An 18942-nucleotide genomic window follows, 5' to 3' on the forward strand; every position below is an offset into this window, starting at 1 on the left:
CTTCTATTGTCAAAGTCGCTTTGCTAATTAAAACTTTCCTGCAAGACAGGACATAGACTCAAGATGGTTAAATGATTAGTCAGTATTTAACCATCACTACCATCATGCTTAATAATATGTATAATGTTCCTTACAGCTCAGCTGTAATATAAAAGGATGACTGACTAAGGTTGGAAGCCACAAAGACAACATAATTGCGTGACATTAGCGTGAGAACACTGTCAACAATAAACACTGAGGTCACATTTTACGACACATTTATTCTAAAGATCAGCTCATTCCACAGGTTTTTGCTTTGACTCTCTGGCTAACACAGACACAATAAATAGTGTGGAAAATACACCAAGAAGTTTATGAAACATTTCTCAAGTCTCATGTCACTTTAATAAAATAATCAGCCTGCTGCAGCTCCATGGAGCCGCCTTAACCATTACAAACAACTTACAGTACTGCATGTACGTACACCATAGTCACATGACTGCAACAGGTCAGATATTCTGTGTGGGGAAAATAATGAAGATACATTTCTTTCGTGTGGAAAAACAAAATCAGGCACATTGAAACATATTAAAATCATACAAAGGTGCACATAGGAACCAGTCAGTGTTCATGAAACATGCTTTTCTCTCAGGGAGAGTTCACATTTTGTTTATGATGACAAGATGAGTCTTTGCTTGTTTTCACCTTTGAAGATATTATGCATTTAAAACTGAAAGTGTGTGCAGCAGCAGAAAACATCTCATTGTGGATTTTCAAGTCACATCAACAATGTTGTGTCAGATAGTGTCAGTAAATAATCCTCAGTGTTTGCTTGCAGCATCAGACTGGAGGTGTTTACTGCACCTTTATGTCTCCAGCAATGAACTCCACCCAGCTGGTGTTGTGTAATAGCTGAAATAATTCAAAAACAATATTTCATAAATGCACAAAATCTTCCAAAGCATATTTAGAGACATAGTTGTGTTCTAATTATGGGTTTGTGGGATGATAGACACGAGGAACAGACAGAAACACTGACAAGCTGCAGATGTTCTGGAGAGCAGCAGTTTGTCCTGGTGCTTTCCAATGACTTCCTCCTCAGCAGCGGTTGTTTTCTTTTCCATCTGTGGATCTTCTTCATAACGTTGTTTGTCCTCAATTTACAAAACTTAATACTAAAAGAGAATTTCATGTCTTTGACTAGTTTCCACTGGCGGCGGAGGCAACAACCAGCTCAATCCAACAGCTTGGAGTGCTCTATCCTCGTAATGGTCCAGTCTGGTGCCACACCTTTAGTAAACTCCCTCTGGAATCTGTCAGGGAACAAAGATCACAGGGTGTGATTTTCTGGGTCACACAGAGTTTTCTCCTTTAGTATTTTACACTAGGGAATGGATGTCATGATTACTTGTTTTCACAATTAATCGCGGTATTAAACGCCACAATTAATTTATCGTAAAGATTTCCAAATACCGTCACTTTCCAAAAAAGATTATGTTGGAAACACAGAGGCAGATGTGAACCAAAGTGAAGGTCAATGTAAGAAATACTGGTCCATTTACCTAACGTAACACACGACTGGTAGGAATTTAAATGTTAGCGAGTCATTTGTGATCAAAAACAATGATAAACTTAAACATTTGATGACTTAATATTCAAAACACTTCCCTTGCAGGATTAATAATTGTTTTAATGGTTATATATTAACCATTAACCATATATCCTGGATTACAGGATCAGGCCTTCTCTATCTGGGCCACTAGAGGCATTAAAACCATAGGTGATTTGATCTTAAATGGTACTGTTATGTCCTTTGACCAAGTCAGAGCGAAATACAGCCTTCCCCAAAATCATTTTTTTTAGATATCTGCAGGCACGTAGCTTCATTATGTCAGTTTCTAAATTAAATAAAACGGGTTCACTCTCTCACCTATTGAGAAGATATTGCAGAACCCTGACACAAAGAATCTTATCAGCAGGTTCTATGGGGCCCTGTTAACTTCAAATATGGACTACACTGCTCGGATAAGGTCCCTTTGGGAAACTGATTTTGGGGCCTCCATATCAGATGACGAGTGGGATAGAGTCTGGAGAAGCCCCACAGGTTGGTTATCTACCAATAAGGCTAGGGAATTACAGTTTAAGATCACACATCGACTTCAAATTACCCCTGTAAAACGTCATAAATGTAATCCTTTGCTTTCAAAATTCTGTAACAAAATGTAAAACTGCTGAAGGTACCTATTTTCATTGTAATTTTGAATGTCCTTCTGTTGCTGATTTTTGGTACAACGTGTGCAGGGAAATAGATGATATTCTGAAGAAAAAACTGTCCCTAGACCCAATTTTCTGCATTCTTGGTGTACAATCCACAGAACTTAACCTCACACCCTCCTCACTGAGGCCCTGCTTTTTAGCGCTAGAAGATGCATCCTCCTTCATTGGATACTGGACACTACACCCACCATTGTACACTGGAGGAGGAGTGTGATGGACTTTATCCCCCTTGAAGCTATTAGCTTATGGCAGAAGGGCAAACCATTTCTTTTTTTTAACATTTGGAACCCCTTTTTGCATTATATTGGAGAGGACAGGGCTCAGGCTCTCCAGAGAGGCTTATTTGGTTTAGCGTGGCCCGATACAGATGAGCAAAGCAATAGTTAGTTAACCACCACTACTGTGTTTTGTTTATTCATCAACATGTTTATCTTAGTTTTTGCTCTCTTTTTTTCTGATGTCTCTGATCATCCCCAACATGCAGTGTTTTTGCCTTCTATGTGTGTTTGTTTGTATATTTATTTAGTATATACTGTATATATATATTTTTTTCTCCTTAGTTGTAATTTATCTTACTTTGTTATGTATATGCTTATGTCGGCATATGTGTGTATTTATGTGTGCGTGCACATGCATAGATGTGTATGTGCGTATATGTGTATATAAGTGTAAATAATTAGTATTGTAATTATATTTAGACTGTATTTGTTTTTACACATTCATATGATGTAAATTAATTGATGCATAATAATCATGATGATCGTAATACCGTGATTATTTCTCTGACAATAATTGTACAAAGAAAATCTATAATCGTGACACCTCTATTTTACACTGAACACAAGACAGAGATACTGACTCGTAATTTGCCGTGAGCAGTCTCTTTGTTTCTGCCTCTCCCTCTCCACCGATGGCCACCTGGAAGATGCGAGTTCCCTCCAAGCTGTCGTCAGGAAGGCGCGCGCTGGTCAGGTACCAGAAACGCATCAGAATGCTGACAAACTTTCTCCCTGGTGAAACAGGAATGACACCGATTAAATGCTGAAATGGTAACGACAGTAAAAGGACAAATAAAATAACATCATCTTCTACATTTTGTGCTGCCAAATGAAAAAAAAGATCTACAAAAACTCTTTGTTGCTGACCATTGTCGTCATAGTAGATCCCCACGTCTCCAGGTGTTGTGTACATGATCTCCTCTGGATCTGCAGACAGAGCTTTCTGGGAGTTCAGTGGCAGCAGGTTGCACTTTTCCTCCAGTTTCTCAATCAACTGAAAAGATGTGAAAATGAGATATTTTACATCTCTACAAGTGTGCAGATCAATACTGCAGGTTTCAATTATTTTTTCTTTTTCACAGATTTCTTTGTTATGAGTAACTATCTATGCCCACTTTATACTATATGCATTATGAATACTGCGACCTCACTTTTTACTTTTAATATTGCTATTGTTATTTTGACTGACTGAATTTTTCCTTGGGCTGGAGCCTTATAGTTTGGCGAGAAGTGTGCATGAATGGGTGTAAAGAGTGTGAGCCAGGACAAGCCAGTGATTGGTGGGCAGCATTGACTCTTTCAGCTGATTGGCTCCTGCCAGATGTACTCCAGATATGAGGAGCCAAGAGAAGCAACTGAGCTGTGAGGAGAGAGAACGGCATCTACCTCCTGTCTAGGTGGTAATAATGAATGAAACAGTGAGTGAAATAAAATAACTATGATGAAATAATAATTCATTTATGACTGGAATATGAAATAATGAATGAAATAATTATGAAGTCAATACTAAATGAAATAGAGAATGAAACAATGAAAATAAATTATGTTTGTAAGAGAGCAATGATGCTCTGTGGGAAATAGATGACAATCAGCCCCCCATTGTTGATGTGATGTTCATTTTATGGATGTGAATAACCCTCTGCTATGAAAACGGCCGACTGTAAAGCACTGAGTGAAGAGGGAATCTGAACACACTGACATCAATTACAACATAACAACTTAAGTGCCTGTAGTCTCTAACACATGGGACCATACAAGGTCAGGTCTACCTGAAAAACTCCTGCATCAGTCTTACTAATTCAATTTAGTTTAATTCATTATTTATGGTAAATATTCTTCATGGTATTTGTTCTTTCATTCATTTATACTATCTATTAACCAATTATAATTGAACCACTATTCTGATCTCATCTTATTCTTGTTAATGCATCAGTAAGTATTCATCCATTATGTTCAACTATCAGATTTAACCATTGATCTATTATGTTTAGCAAACTACTTGTTTGTCCATCACTTTAAGCCAGGGCTCCAGACTGCCCCTAAAATTTTAGACAGTCCAAGTAAATTTTTCATCCACTTGCACATGCACAACCAGTATATTTGTCATCTTCTTTTTTTTAACACTGGTGAAATGTGGAAGGGGCGTCTCAATGTATCTGGAATCTGTCATTACAGGTGGTTGACAAATGTGTGTGAGGATCATGAATCACTAAAAACATGCACACTTGCAAAGGCAGACAGGTACATAACGTTGTGCTTTCATTAAAACTACAATCCAAGTTAAGACAGTGTGCAGGAGCTTCCTTTGATTAATTGAGGATCATGAATGAAACGGAAATGTGAATATTTGCTTTGCAAGCCGATTTACGGTGTGAGCCCCTAAATTTTCTGCTTGCCCTCCTAAAATGTTAGGTGGGGGGGGCGCTGTGCTCCTCAACAAATGTAGCCTAATGTAGTCTGGCTGGAGCCCTGCTTTAAAGGGATAGTTCAACATTTTGGCAAATTGGCCCATTGCCATAATTGCTATAGTCATAGCAGTAGGTTCGTTACCTTTAATTGTAGGTGTAAGCTATTTTTAGTACAGCGGAGCGCAGCAGCTGGCTGCTCAGAGCTATGCTATGGAGGCTAACGGAATTTCTTGGTTTCCCTCATTAAACTCATCAAATACAAAATCCCAAAACTCCACAGCGCTTTTGTAGACAAGTTGTGACCTGCACAACCACCACGCTATGAGATAATGACGGAACGATACGAAACAGAGCCGTTTTCGAGGTAAATTCATACAAAACCGCTGATGCGCGTTGCGTTCAGGGACAGTTTTTCAGCAAGCAGTCTCCGTATTTACCCTGTATTTACCTCGAAAACGGCTCCGTTTCGTATCGTTCCGTCATTATCTCATAGCGTGGTGGTTGTGCAGGTCACAACTTGTCTACAAAAGCGCTGTGGAGTTTTGGGATGTTGAATTTGATGAGTTTAATGAGGGAAACCAAGAAATTCCGTTAGCCTCCATAGCGTAGCTCTGAGCAGCCAGCTGCTGCGCTCCGCCGTACTGAAAATAGCTTACACCTACAATTAAAGGTAATGAACCTACTGCTATGACTATAGTGATTATGGCAATGGGCCAATTTGCCAAAATGTTGAACTATCCCTTTAAAGTCCCCCTCCCGCAACCCTTTTTGGTTATTTTAAAACCAGCAGCTCATTAGCAATGCACCTCTGGAGGGTGGGCGGAGACTGTGCTGCTCTGCACCCGCCCAGCCACCTCCTTACTGACACTGTACAATTACCAATTCAGCACGATTAGTGTAAAACTGCATTCGATCCCAGACTGGAACATAGTCCTTGCTCACGGGGCAAGCTGCTCTACCAGGTGAGCTATACCTGTTATACCATGACAGCTACACCGAGCTGCCAAACCTTTCACCTCTGAGCCAGGTGTGGGAGCTTGTAGCACTAGTGCCCTCCCCTGGAGCTGTGACACATCAGCTCCAGTCTCCCTGAAACTGCCAGTTTGCGTCTGCCATTGGTTCACAGCAATTTGAAGGCGGAAAAACTCAGAAATGCAATTTTGCACTTCCTTTTCTGCTGCTATGTCCTCTAACACAAGAAAAATGCCACAGGAACATGTGAAAAACACGATTTTCATGGGAGGGGGTCTTTAATACAAAACAGAATCAGCCCTTCATTGGGCAGCTAACATCAATGCAATAGTATACACACATTATAATTATTATTAGTAACACCTGTGCTGTCCCTTGTGACAGGCCAAGCTCTCTGCTCTGACACTGATGTCAACAGTGAGTGAGGAGGAAAGAGCTGCAACATGAAGCTGCTCCACACTGTCACTGTGGCTCATGTGTTCCTTCCTCCTTCACACTGGAGACAACACTGTATCATCAAAGTTTGGACCAGCCCGGTTCCCATACTCACGTCTTTAGCCACCAGCCCCTCCAGAGCTTCAAACTGACACTGTGACAGCAGCCTGGACACATGGGAGAAGGCCTGCAACACGGAGACCGTCATCAACAACACAACAACAACAGTGGAGCACCATGATGACACGCGGATGAACACCTGACACTTGTCCGCTGTGACGCACCTGCTTCGCTCCCTCCGTGAACTCCTCGATGTTGAACTCTTTATCAAAGTAGGCCCTGATGAGAAAGTAGTAGATGCGGGTGCGGAACCAGATGAACGGGTTGGGGATACCGACCACCACCACCTTCTGGTTCTGTCTCCCTCCGCCGCGGTCGGAGCTGTAGGTCCGGACCGTGGCGGCAGCAGCAGCAGCAGCAGCAGGAGGCCGGGCTGTAGCCGACCGGGTCAGGAGGACCCGTTCATTCACTAACACACGGCTCAGGCTCAGTGTTGACGGAAACCTGCAACAACCTCTCAACATGGGCAGCGCCATCTTTTAATTCCTTCCGGAAGTCTTCTTATCCGTGTACTTGTATCTTCCGAAGAGGAACAAAAAGCATATTTTAACAGTACGAACAGTAATGCAACCAAATTATATCAATATGATACCAATTAATAATATCAATGATACAATCCCTTTATATAATTTAATCAGTTAACCACATCGTTTTAATCGCTCGATTTAGACCTGTGACTTTTTGTTTCCAGGGGGAACAGTAAGGATGTAACACCCGGAGAGTTGAGCTGCTCACCGAGGAGCTGGTGAAGTCAACAGAGACAGATGGAGCTGCAGGAGAAGACAGGTGTCCCTGTGTACACAGAGGTGGACAGGGACGTGTTCCTGAGACACATCTGTCCACAGGTAAAGCTAGACCTCTTCTTCTTCTTCTGGCTGAGCTGTGCATGTTTGATTTATGTTTTATAGACTGAGCTGTTCAAAAATCAGTAGTTATTATGATATTGATACGTTGTCGATAGTCATATTAAACAATCACCATGGACCTGGTTTATCGTGCTCAGTGCCGCTCCCCATGGTCCTTCATTTGTTGAAGTAAAGACATAATCGGCTGTTTAATTCATCAACCAAACCAAAGTGCTGTCAATCCAAACGTCCCACAACCTGAACAGTTTTCCTCAGAAGTCCTCCCCCCTCTTCTCTCACATTAGTCTCTCAGTCTGTGCCTTCCCACACTCACAGACGGACTATGGAGATACGTTTGTCTTTATTAGGCTATTCAATCAAAAGAAAAAGTGGACTTAAACAAAGAAGATATTTTCAATCAAAACAAACTTCACTTCAATAAAAAAAAAGTGTTTGAATGCAAAAAAAAAAAAACATTTGACACGCAAAAAATTGCGTTTGAACCCCTTTTTTTCTTTGATTGAAAAGGTTTTTTTTTGTTTTGTTTAAGTGAGTTATTATTTGATTGAAAACAGATTGATTTAAACATTTTTTGTTGTTGATTGAATAGGACCAGACAACCCTTATCCCATCATGGGACTGTAAAAACCCTCAGAGTCCAGGTTCCCCTTAACACCGTTATTTTCATCTATCCACTATCTTTCAGTAAAATCCAACTGTTTATGCTTATCCAATAAAGAAGCCATCTATTAGCCATTTATATTTAAAGACTGATCATGATTTATGATGATTCCATGTATAAACTATCATCCATTTTACTTTGACATGTTACAACTGTTAATCTATTAAGTATTAATAGATTAATATTAAGTATTTATCCATTATGTTTATCATTTAATCATTAATCTATTGTTTTAGCCATCTACATTACTTGTAGAAAGCTGTTTTAAATGGTTTTCACACAATTTATGCCTGACTCCTTATATAAAGGCCGTATTATTTAAATAGCGCTGTAATTAATTACTTATTTAGTGAGAAGTTATTTTCTATTTTAGTTGAGTTACTCCACAATCTCTCAATGAATTCCATGTCTCTGCAGAAGTCCTGCAAGATCACTGATCAGTTATTTTATCAGATTTGACAAAAATTCACAGAAGCCTCCTCAGCATGATGAATAAACTAAAGCTCATGTAAAACTGGCCCCATACGTGTAAAGACCTCAGGTACATTTATTTCCCATTTAGACTGTCTCCTGCATCTGCAGCTGAACAGTGAGTGTGATTTTCCAGCGCAGGCCGGCCGTGCTGAGAGGCGTGGGTCTGGGGCCGTGTGTAGACAAGTGGACAGTAGAGTATCTGGCACAGAGAGGAGGAGACAAGGAGGTGAAGATCCATGTCTCCACAGTCACTCAGATGGACTTCCTGCACAAAAACTTTGTGTACAAGTGAGTTTTATCACAGACACACAAATCAATACTCTCTCTGTGTGTGAGGATTTCTCACCTGCTCTTTATCTCCACACAGGACTCTGCCGTTCAATGAATTTGTGAAAAGGGCATCTGAGAAAAAACACTCTGACTTTTTCCTGTGTGAGGTAAGAATCATGAAATAATAATGATGTGGTATATAGTTTTATTACAGCAGGTTATATTATTATAGTGACACCGCTGACTCCTCTGATTTTAGGATGAGAGCTATTATCTCCGTTCACTGGGAGAGGACGTCCGAAAGGTATTTACACTTCATCTTTTGAATTATGTGAAGCTGGAACACTTTGTCCTGCTACAGCTAAAATAAAAAAATGCTTTCTCTCTCCATCTCTCCGCCAGGAACCTGCTGATCTGAGCAAACAGTTCCCAGACTTGGCCGAGGACTTTCATATCCCACACTTCTTTGAACCTGATCAGTTTTTCTCCAGTGTCTTCCGCATCAGCTCCTGTGGTCTGCAGCTGTGGACGCACTATGACGTGAGTGTGTTAATGGAGCTCCAGCAGGAGTTGAGGTGAGCCCGTCTAAAGGAGTGAGACAGCAGTTTTAAATGTGTACTCCCTTCAGGTGATGGACAACCTGCTGGCTCAGGTGACGGGGAGGAAGAGAGTGGTCCTCTGGAACCCCCAGGATGCATTGCACCTCTACCTGTCTGGTAAGATGCCACTGTCTATCTGTTTGAGTTTTTGTTTTTTTTAATATTAAAGGTACATTGTGTAGGAATTACTCCCATCTAGTGTTGCGGTTCTATATTGCAAGCAACTCAATCGTATTTTTCATGCTGCATTCACGTGAAATTGGGCAGACGGACGACAGCCGCTGCACGTAACGGCATAAACAAGCCTCTATGTAAACAAGTGGTCCGTCAGCACGAGGCAAAACAATACACGTGACAATACGTTGTCATGGCGATGTCATATTGTTTACCTGACCCACGTTTTACCGGCTTTCTCTGGACTTCTGTGACTAAAATGACATCTGGTTTGTTACCGACGGCCGTCTGCCCGACTGCAGGTGAATGCAGCATCAGTGTAACGCTCCATTCCTCCTCACTGCGTTACCGCGGTGACTTTTCACAGACGCCACCTCGACCTGAGCCGACAGCTCCGGTGTCTCCGCTGAGTTTCCGTGGTTTCCTACCGTCACGCTGCCACTGAACGTAAAAACATGGCGACACCACATGGCAGCCAGCACCGAGCTTACCCGCTCCATGTAGATATGAATGATATGAACGGCTAATTCAGAGCTGAAAGGAGCACTTCAGTTTGTTGATGGGGGGGATTACTGGTTTTGAATGAAATAATTGATTATTGTGAATAGATAACAGGAGAAGTTTATGTAACAACGAGGAGTTTTGGAAGAGCGAAGCGTTCTCACACAACATTTATGAGCCTCCACACACACTGTGAAATTCTTTGACCGGCGCAAGAAAGACTCATGTTTCCATTCATCAAGAATTAAAGCCAGAGGTTCGAAGACCATCACATACCGTCGTAGTTCTGACCATAAACGGCGATTCAGCGGCGTTATTCTCATAACTCGCCGCAAAACCGAAAGTAAAGAAAGCTGGTCGGCTCGACCAGCATTTCCGCCACCACTAATAATAACAAAATAATGATAGAGACAAAACGATATATTTATCGAAAATGGGCCCATTAACATGTGTGGGTAACGTAGATTCATCCGCATTAATATGAGACTTTTTTATTGTTGCGGAATTTTTTGTTCTGCCAATGGAGAAACTCCTCGTTGTCCCTTTAAGCTATAACGTTTTTGTCATTTGATTGGGTGCATATATTTTTGTTAACATGTTTTTAAGATTAACTTTTCATGTTACCCATCAGGTGATAAATCGGAGGTTCTGGACATCGATGCACCAGATCTGAAACAGTTTCCTGACTTTGTGAAGGCGAAGCGGTACGAGTGTGTGCTGGAGCCTGGAGATCTGCTGTTCATCCCTGGTAAGGAGAGTTACCATAGTAACCATCCACCTCACTAAATCTAACTACAGAAACTCCAGCACCTCTCCTTTAGACTGTAAGCTACTGTAGCTAACTGGGCTCTGTTAAAGGTCCCATAGTATAAATGTAAATGTCCACATATTTTTGTTTATGATGTTCTATATTAACACTGTGACAGTATCAAAGACTCAGTCCACAGAGAAATGTACACAACCCATATTCAGAAACTGACCTTTATACCGGCTGTCAGGACTTCCTGTAACTTTGTGATGTCACAACAAAGCAGTCACTGCTCTCAGCCATGACAGCATTTCTTTTGAATTCTGTGAAGCTGGAACAGTTTGTCCTGCTATAGCTAAAATAAAAAATGCTTTTCTGAATTGCTCAGAAAATACCAGCCAATCAGAAGCAGAGGAGAGGCTCAGAGCCTCCTCTCTTCTCATTGGCTGACACTGAGCTCAAGAGAGAAGATGTAAAACTACACTGATCTTGATTTTGGTTCATAAAACCACAAATCTATCTATCTTCTCCTGGATAATCCCCTCAAACCAAACAATGGGGGCCTGTAAGTGATAGAACATTTTAAGTTAACAGTAATACACATTTCTAAAGCACGTCCCACTTCTGAAAAATGCTTCACACCAAACACTGTGATTTCAGCCCTGTGGTTCCACAACACCACTGCACTGCAGTTTGGCGTGGGCGTCAACGTGTTCTGGCGTCACCTACCTGCTGACAACTACGACAAGAAGGACCCGTACGGTAACAAAGACCCTGTGGCTGCGACCCGAGCCCTGCAGGCGCTGGAGAGGGCTCTGCACATCCTAGATGAGCTCCCTGCAGATTATCGGGACTTTTACGGACGCCGCATGATTCAGCGAATCCAGAAACGGACGTACTGTGACAATGAGTCGGCCACAAACACACAGGAGGACTCAGAAAATACATTACCCAGCAGGCAATTCACCAAACCTGGATGAGTGTGTAGAGGAACAAATAAAATATCTGTTAACTGTGTTGTTTTGCACTATTCATTCAACTTTAAACTCATTTTAGGTCCACATTTTTTTTCTTAATTAGTTCATGTTATGTTGGTCGCATAAGGCACCTCATTACCATCAAAGAGTTTTCTTAAGTATTTGTTTGGATGTTATTTATATTAATTAATATAATAATAAATCATGATAAATTAAAATGTTATTACAGTACAGGTCCATCAAACTAGAACATGTACCTGTATATCTCTCCAATTTACATTATACTTTATTCCCATGATATTTGACGTGACTTTGATGAGGTTTTTCTGCATCGTCGATAAATAAGTCATGTGATTTTATGTGGAATTTATAATGCACATTACAATGAACTGTTCCTCTCTTTTAAAAGTGCAACATTTACTCAAAACAGTGAATGGTTGATTTTATAATAACCAAAAATGTGGAAATGTGAAAAGAGGACCACCCTAATTAGAAACAGCATCTTTAAAGATCCAGAGCCTTGTTTAGTCTGGAGATCAAATGTTGGACTTTATGGTCATTTATATTTTCATTGTTGCACAGTTTCATTCATTAAAACTAAGTCTTGCATTTTAGTGAGGGAAGTCCCTTGTGAGATCGCATACTGATTGTTTATGGTTTCTTTACTCACTAGTCAATCTCATAATGATACATCAATATTAATCCGTGCTCCACTTTCTGGCTTCAGAACAGGTGTCATCTTTTAAAAACTCCACATTTTATGCCACATATAGACGGTGCTCTGGACTCTAAACAACTACAGCCTCGTGATGTCTCCATCTGCTGATAAAGACTGTGTAGTATCATGTGAGTGGGTGGACACTGACATTAATCCCATCAGACTGCCCTGCTCAGCTTCACATCGACCCTGCCGAAGGCAACGCAGCTGAAAACATCTGGAGAGTAAAACATGGTGCAATAAGTCTCATGTCCACACATTTAGGAGTCCAGGCCTGAGGTGCCTGTGTGCAGATACCACGTGGTTTGACATTTTATTGCACAAAGATTACAGTTCTTTATGTTTCCTGACAAACGCGTTAAAGCTTTGTAAACAGTGAAGCAGCATCTCCCCAGTGTGTTCGATAGAGCTTCGAGTCCAGGTCATCGCATCTCTCAAGTCTCAGCAGTAAAATGTGTGCGCGAGGGGGGCCGTCGCTGACCGACTCCATGAACCAGGAAGAAGCACAGAGATATCAGTGAGTATCAGACGGGCGGCTACACACTGTGGATCAAACTGTTCAACGTCCGATGAACCTGCTGGCTTGGATGCAGCATCTACGGCTGAAAGCTGGTGACTGTGATGGTTACACTGAGCTGGAAAAAAAACTGAGCGGGGCCCTTTTTGTCTCCCTCAGTTTCAACACAAGCAAACTGGACTCGCACCCCGACATTTACATTTTTAAAAATAGTTTGGCTTTGGATGCAAAGATCAGAAAAAGGAAAATACACTTCATTTTTTGCTCTTTCATTCACAACACACACACACACAATGCACTCGTGCCCTCTGAAGGTCAAAGTCTTGGGCTGTGGACGCTGATACTGTTCGCTAAATCTCTCTGTCCTCCATGTGAGCAAGGCAGGTGAATATCTTGATGTCTGGATGAGGCAGCAGGGAGAGGGACAGTGCAACGTTTCGTCCCTCGCTACACTGGACAACAGAGGAGTCCCTAACCCTGGTGGCCCCTCGCGTCCCCCCCCTGGGGGCTCTCCGTGTGGCCCTTTCCTCACCAAAGCAGAGCAGTGCAGAGGTCCAAACAAAAAAAAGTCATGAGGTACGCCGACTCCTCTCCCCTGCTTCATGTACGTCCTGGGTGTGTGCACAAACACTATGAAGAATCTGATCAGACAGAAAATAAACAAAGAAATGGCACATTGCTTTGTGGACTTCTCTATTCTGTGGATATAATAACTAACTCTTTGATTTTTTTTTTTTCTTTTTTCTTTTTCTTAACATCGCTATCAGGCAGGCGAGAGAGAAACCCAGAGTGCAGGATGCCTCTTTCCATGTGGTCAGCCAGGTTTGGCCTCGGAGAGAGGTGGGGGAGGGGGGAGAGGGGGGGTCTGAGGTGTGGGTGCCGGTGCTACGGAGTCGGTGCCATGCCGCGACTAGACTTCATCTTCTCCAGTCTTTTCGATAGGTGGCTGTTGTTTGACTCAAGCTCGTCCACCTTGTCCAGTGCTGACCGCAGCTGTTGGGTGAAGAGGGAAATGATTGAAGGTCGCGCACATCCAATTAAAGGGGTGCTGGCCTCAAAAATAAATGTAGACAAAGAAAAAAGAAAAGAGGAGATATACTGTAAATGTATATATAACATTTATCCATCTGTACTGTGGGTTTGGTTGTCCTATCCTAGGTTATAGCAAATTAAATTAATATGTTAACTTTAACTTCATGACATGATTAAATGTAAAAAAAAAAAAGTTAAATCTAAAATTTAAAGTTAAAAAACAGTAACCTTGTATGTAACTATCTAAGATAGCCATCCTAAATACTAAGAGGCGCCTAGATTTTTATGATGGCCAGTAGGCCTGATTTGTCTTGATCTAGTTTAAATTATGGAGTTCTTTGTATTTTGACATATATGCACTGCAAAAACTCAAAATCTTACCAAGAATATTTATCTTATTTCTAGTCAAAATGTAATTTCTAGTCAAAACAAATCTTATTTTACTTAAAATAAGACTCATCACTTTTAAAAGTAGCTTGTTTTTAGACACTTTTTACTTCCTTCAAGCATATTTTCACTTGGAAAAATCTGATAGTGGGGCAAGTTTTTCTTTCTTATTACAAGCACAAAAAACTTGCTTTCACCGGCAGATTTTTCTACTTATTTCAAGTGAAAATGTATTTGAAACAAGTGAAGATTATCTAAAAACAAGTTATTTTTTAGGTGATGAGTCTTATTTTAAGTGAAAAGAGTTTAGTTTTGACTAGAAATGAGACATTTTGACAAGAAATAAGACAAATATTCTTGGAAGGATTTTGAGTTTTTGCAGTGTATATATATATATATATATATATATATATATATATATATATACACACACACACACACACACCACAGGGTTTTTGCCGGCGATTTATTCCCCTGATCATGTGACTCATCATGTGACCCTCCGGGCCAGGTTTCAAAATGTGGCGTCCTGTATGTATGAGTTAGTCTGAAGAACAGCAGTACGCTCGAAGCGTTGCTGATATTGTTGGATGTGCTAAATAAAAGTGTGCGGTCTCCTCTTTTCTTTTTTCATTTCAAAAAGAGCCTGTATGATAAAGAAGCTGTTACTCTGTGCAAGTGTAAGACACCAAATACTCCACCTCTCTCTGCAGTTTCCGTTTGTCTGCCTTCAGCTCATCCTCCACCTTCTCCGAGTTCTCTGATGCAGACTTGTATCGTGTCACCTGACCTTCCAGTCTGGTCACCTGGAAACCGACAGACAGACTCCTCTTAGCTGTGGTCGTTGTCAAATTTTCAAACACACAGTTCATGATTCTTACAGGTTGGCTTACGTTTTGTTCCAAAGCAGTGACTTCTTGTTCGGCCTTCACCAGTTTGAACTTCAAGTCACTTATTTGCCTGTTGGCGTCTCCTGGAAGGATTCAAACAGGAACAAGTGTTGTTGAGTCGTAGGACACGCTGCCTCAGAGCTGCTGTGTACATGCTGCATGTGTACTTACTCTGTAGTTCTATTATGTTGGGATCGTTGCCATTTTCAACAATCTCCCCATCTGGGCTTGGGTTGTTGTCAGTGCCGTTCTTCTGCGTCTTCTGCTCCAGCTGGGCTTTTAGTTTCTTCACCTGTTGTAATGCAGCACAGGATGAATAACAAGCTCAGCTACATCGTCTGCATGTTGTGGTGTTGGCCTCCTCATTATCTTTGCTCTGACACTGTGGTTCTCACCACAAGCTCAGAAATGTAATTTAAAGCAGCACTACTCAGCCTTAGTCTTATTTTTTGTTTAATCAACTACAAAGAACTTTCACTTTGTGTTAATTTTGGCGACCCCTGTGGACAAAAGTAGGTCGGTTTCCCTTTGCGGATCCTGTCCCAGTATCAGCCAGGATGAAAATATGGTGATGAAATTGAGCTTGGTTTTTACTGGCTAGCATGGCAACAACTCAATGCTAATTTATAGCCCCATCAGGTGTGCTGTCTCCTCCGGTCTGAGTGCTGTAAATCCTTTCGTCTGGTGGACGGACCCGACCACTGCCTCCCGAAGATAAAGAGTTAAAGCTGGGGTAGGCAGGACTTATTTTGAAAACAAGCCTACAGCTCCCAGTATCTTTGACCAACCAAATCTTTGTTAGGACAGAAAAGGGCCAGTCCTAGATTTGGTAGTTCAAAGATACTGGGAGCTGTAGGCTTGTTAGGCTGCTGCATACAGAGACATAGATCACCCAGAACACACAGACCTTTCCGTACTGATAGTTGAATGGGAAAACACACTTTTGTTTTTAAAACAGATCCTGCCTACCCTAGCTTTAAAGAGGAACTTTGTGGCTTAAAGGGATATTCTGGTGTAAGTTTAACCCGTGGTCCAACGCACCGTGACACTGATGCCTAGTCCACACGAGCCCGGGTATTTTTGAAACCGTGAACATATGTTCCCGGTTGTATGTCCTGTCCACATGCAACCGTGCTTTTGGAAACCTGAAACCGTGGTTTTTTGAAACCGGAGTCCAGGGTGGGGTTTTCGGCCGGGGTTGGTTTCACCGGGTGCGTGTGGACACTGCAACCGTGATTGTTTTACTCGTTTACGTCATAGCTGCACACGTGCTGATGTAAACACTGCCAGCCCGCAGAGGTTGTTTGCAGCGGTTTGCAGGTGAGCTCGCAAAAATGGAGGTGACAAAGTGGATTTTTATCACTTTTTTTTTATTTTTACATAATCTAAATGCTAGGCTATTTGTATAGTTTTTCGATGAGAAAAATATAACGAAACGGTCGTCAGGGCGATCCTCTTGTCAGCTCCAAACTCACCCTCAATCACAGACCACAGCTGGTTTTCCACACAGCATCATTTACAGTAACAAGTGACGCTACAGATCAGCTGTTTTTAAAATGACAGAAGTACAGTAGCGCCGCAGTTTCTTATTCCCCACCTTGTTTGATTGAGAGTTTTTCGGGATGATTTTCATGAATGAACAGGCAATAGCCTATGTCCTGGGTACGACGGGAGGGGGGGGGGTCGCGCTGCTGTCATGTAGTGATAAAAAGAGCCTATGCGGAGATGAGGAACGAGCCAAAAGCCGAAAATGTATCCGTGACGTCCGCGGTCGATATAAAGTGGATATGTTTCATTCATCCATGTTTTGACAGACAACACAACAGCCAGAGTTGCGCCGCACCGACAGACAGTCATGTGGCTCAGCAGCCAGGTGACGCACACAGCACAACAACACAGCACACAACAACACACAGCACAAGAGTCAAGACACAGCGCAGCAACATGTGCAGGCTGCTGCAGCAGTGCACGTCAAAGGGACACCGCCGAAAATAAAATAAATAGGCTACACATTTTTATTAAATTAATTAATATTTAATTGTTGGACTTGGAGTCTGTGAAATAAAGCTATAATAACACGTAGTTTTGAAATGGTTTTTGCGCATGTTTACATCCATAAAATGACCAAAAATGAACACTATAAGCGGATTTAAACAGCATTTGTATAGAAATGATTCCGTCCCAAGCCTTTTGATCCAAGGGGTTTCCACTGTATTTTGATTGGTTAAAACAGCCTTCCACACGTGCATTGCGTCACTTGGTAGCGGATTTCACGGTTGCGTGTGTACGGAGTGTTTTTATTACACCACTGGTGTGGACGCGAAGCAAAACTCCGGTTTCAAAAATACCCGGGCTCGTATGGACAAGGCCTGAGTTAGACCCCCCCTCGAGAGATGAAGTCTGCTAACCGCTAGCTTCTCTAGTTGTAGCAACTTTAGCAATGACCGCACCATAACAAACAGCGCAGTCTATTTCTCCACGCGCAAACCGCAATCAAAAAGCCACTTATAGTCACAGATATTGCTCAGAACAGCACCAAACGTCTTTTACAGTACAAACAGGGTCCCAGCACATAATACGAGGCATCAAACATCTGTTAGCTTAGCCTGGTTTCTATTGAAAAGAGACGAAAAACAACTCACCCACTCTCCTCCAGTTATACGTTATGCTACAGCTATTTCATAGCTGTAGGGGCCAGTGCTCGTGGCGATTGCCCCGTGGCCCTAATGACATGTAACTTGTTCCAGGGTGAGACTAGTCAATACATGGTAATATTGTATGATATATAACGTTCGGTACCACTCACTATTGATTGCTTTCTTGCCAACTCCGTTGTAAACAAATGCACATGGATGGGGGGAGGGTTAGCAAAACAGAGGAAAAGCAACCAGACTTGCATAGTTCCCCTTTAACCTATTTAGAAATAGCTCATCTTCCCACCAGTGGCCTAATTTGCTGTTGTATGTCATACAGAGACATCAGCAGAAATCAAGAGACTTTTGCATATCCAGTTAAAAGTTCTTTGTAGTTGCTTTAAACTAGTGTCTATGTTAATTGTTGTGGTGAAACATGACAACACCACTGACTCACCACATGGACTGATATCAATCTGGCTTTTCAACATTATCAGCCACATCAGTTTTTCAGAGAACACATTCTTAGATCTCTGACTCACCTGCTCTATCATTTTTTCACGCTCATCCACCAGTTTCCTCAGGCGAATCTCTGAAATTATAAAAAAAAAAAGAGCACATTTGAAAAAACAGCGACCCACAAGCTCATTTCAAACCTTTGTCACATATCATTTCAAATGTCATGCATCATAATACATCAATACAACAATCCCAACTGCAAGAAGAAATAATAAATTGACATACCAGGAGTGTGAGGAGCCAAGGGGATGGTATGGGGGGAGGGGCTGAGTCAGGGTGGGAGGTTGATGCATGCAACAGAGCAGGAATCCACGGAGGGAAATGATGGAGTATGAGGGGTGATTATAGCATGCACAGGCTGTGGAGCTGGGAGAACTACATCCAGGCTATATGAGCAAACAACATGTCCACATGGACATCTGAGTAGAAACAGGCTGAATTAAACAAATAGTCCTGACGTTTCTCACCAAGAGCTCAACTGTTGTTTTATGAATTCCGCAGAAAAAT

At 41.7% G+C, this 18942-nt stretch overlaps 3 protein-coding genes across 3 annotated transcripts; 1 reads left to right on the forward strand and 2 right to left on the reverse strand.

Moving 5' to 3' along the window:
• Positions 1 to 367: 367 nt before the first annotated feature.
• On the reverse strand, positions 368 to 6969 carry maip1 (matrix AAA peptidase interacting protein 1). Its single transcript, XM_085764705.1, has 5 exons — positions 6634 to 6969; positions 6465 to 6536; positions 3402 to 3528; positions 3116 to 3266; positions 368 to 1292 (listed from the first exon to the last, which is right to left on the reverse strand). Exons 1-5 carry the CDS (start codon positions 6943 to 6945, stop codon positions 1214 to 1216), a joined length of 741 nt encoding a protein of 246 aa, XP_085620831.1. The 5' UTR covers positions 6946 to 6969; the 3' UTR covers positions 368 to 1213.
• Positions 6970 to 7164: 195 nt separating this feature from the next.
• On the forward strand, positions 7165 to 11779 carry tyw5 (tRNA-yW synthesizing protein 5). The gene is made up of 8 exons (XM_085765157.1): positions 7165 to 7314; positions 8604 to 8758; positions 8838 to 8907; positions 9000 to 9044; positions 9143 to 9280; positions 9369 to 9456; positions 10646 to 10762; positions 11423 to 11779. The coding sequence occupies exons 1-8, from the start codon at positions 7234 to 7236 to the stop codon at positions 11740 to 11742; spliced, it is 1014 nt and encodes a 337-aa protein (XP_085621283.1). The 5' UTR covers positions 7165 to 7233; the 3' UTR covers positions 11743 to 11779.
• Positions 11780 to 12757: 978 nt separating this feature from the next.
• Positions 12758 to 18864, reverse strand: LOC146964604 (leucine-rich repeat flightless-interacting protein 2-like). The gene is made up of 6 exons (XM_085765961.1): positions 18661 to 18864; positions 18459 to 18508; positions 15455 to 15575; positions 15287 to 15366; positions 15095 to 15199; positions 12758 to 13967 (listed from the first exon to the last, which is right to left on the reverse strand). The coding sequence occupies exons 2-6, from the start codon at positions 18468 to 18470 to the stop codon at positions 13860 to 13862; spliced, it is 426 nt and encodes a 141-aa protein (XP_085622087.1). The 5' UTR covers positions 18471 to 18508; positions 18661 to 18864; the 3' UTR covers positions 12758 to 13859.
• Positions 18865 to 18942: the final 78 nt, after the last annotated feature.

The sequence above is a fragment of the Trachurus japonicus genome, chromosome 21 (genome assembly GCF_045865225.1).
Source record: "Trachurus japonicus isolate A0001 chromosome 21, Traja_1.0".
NCBI classification, from domain to species: domain Eukaryota; kingdom Metazoa; phylum Chordata; class Actinopteri; order Carangiformes; family Carangidae; genus Trachurus; species Trachurus japonicus.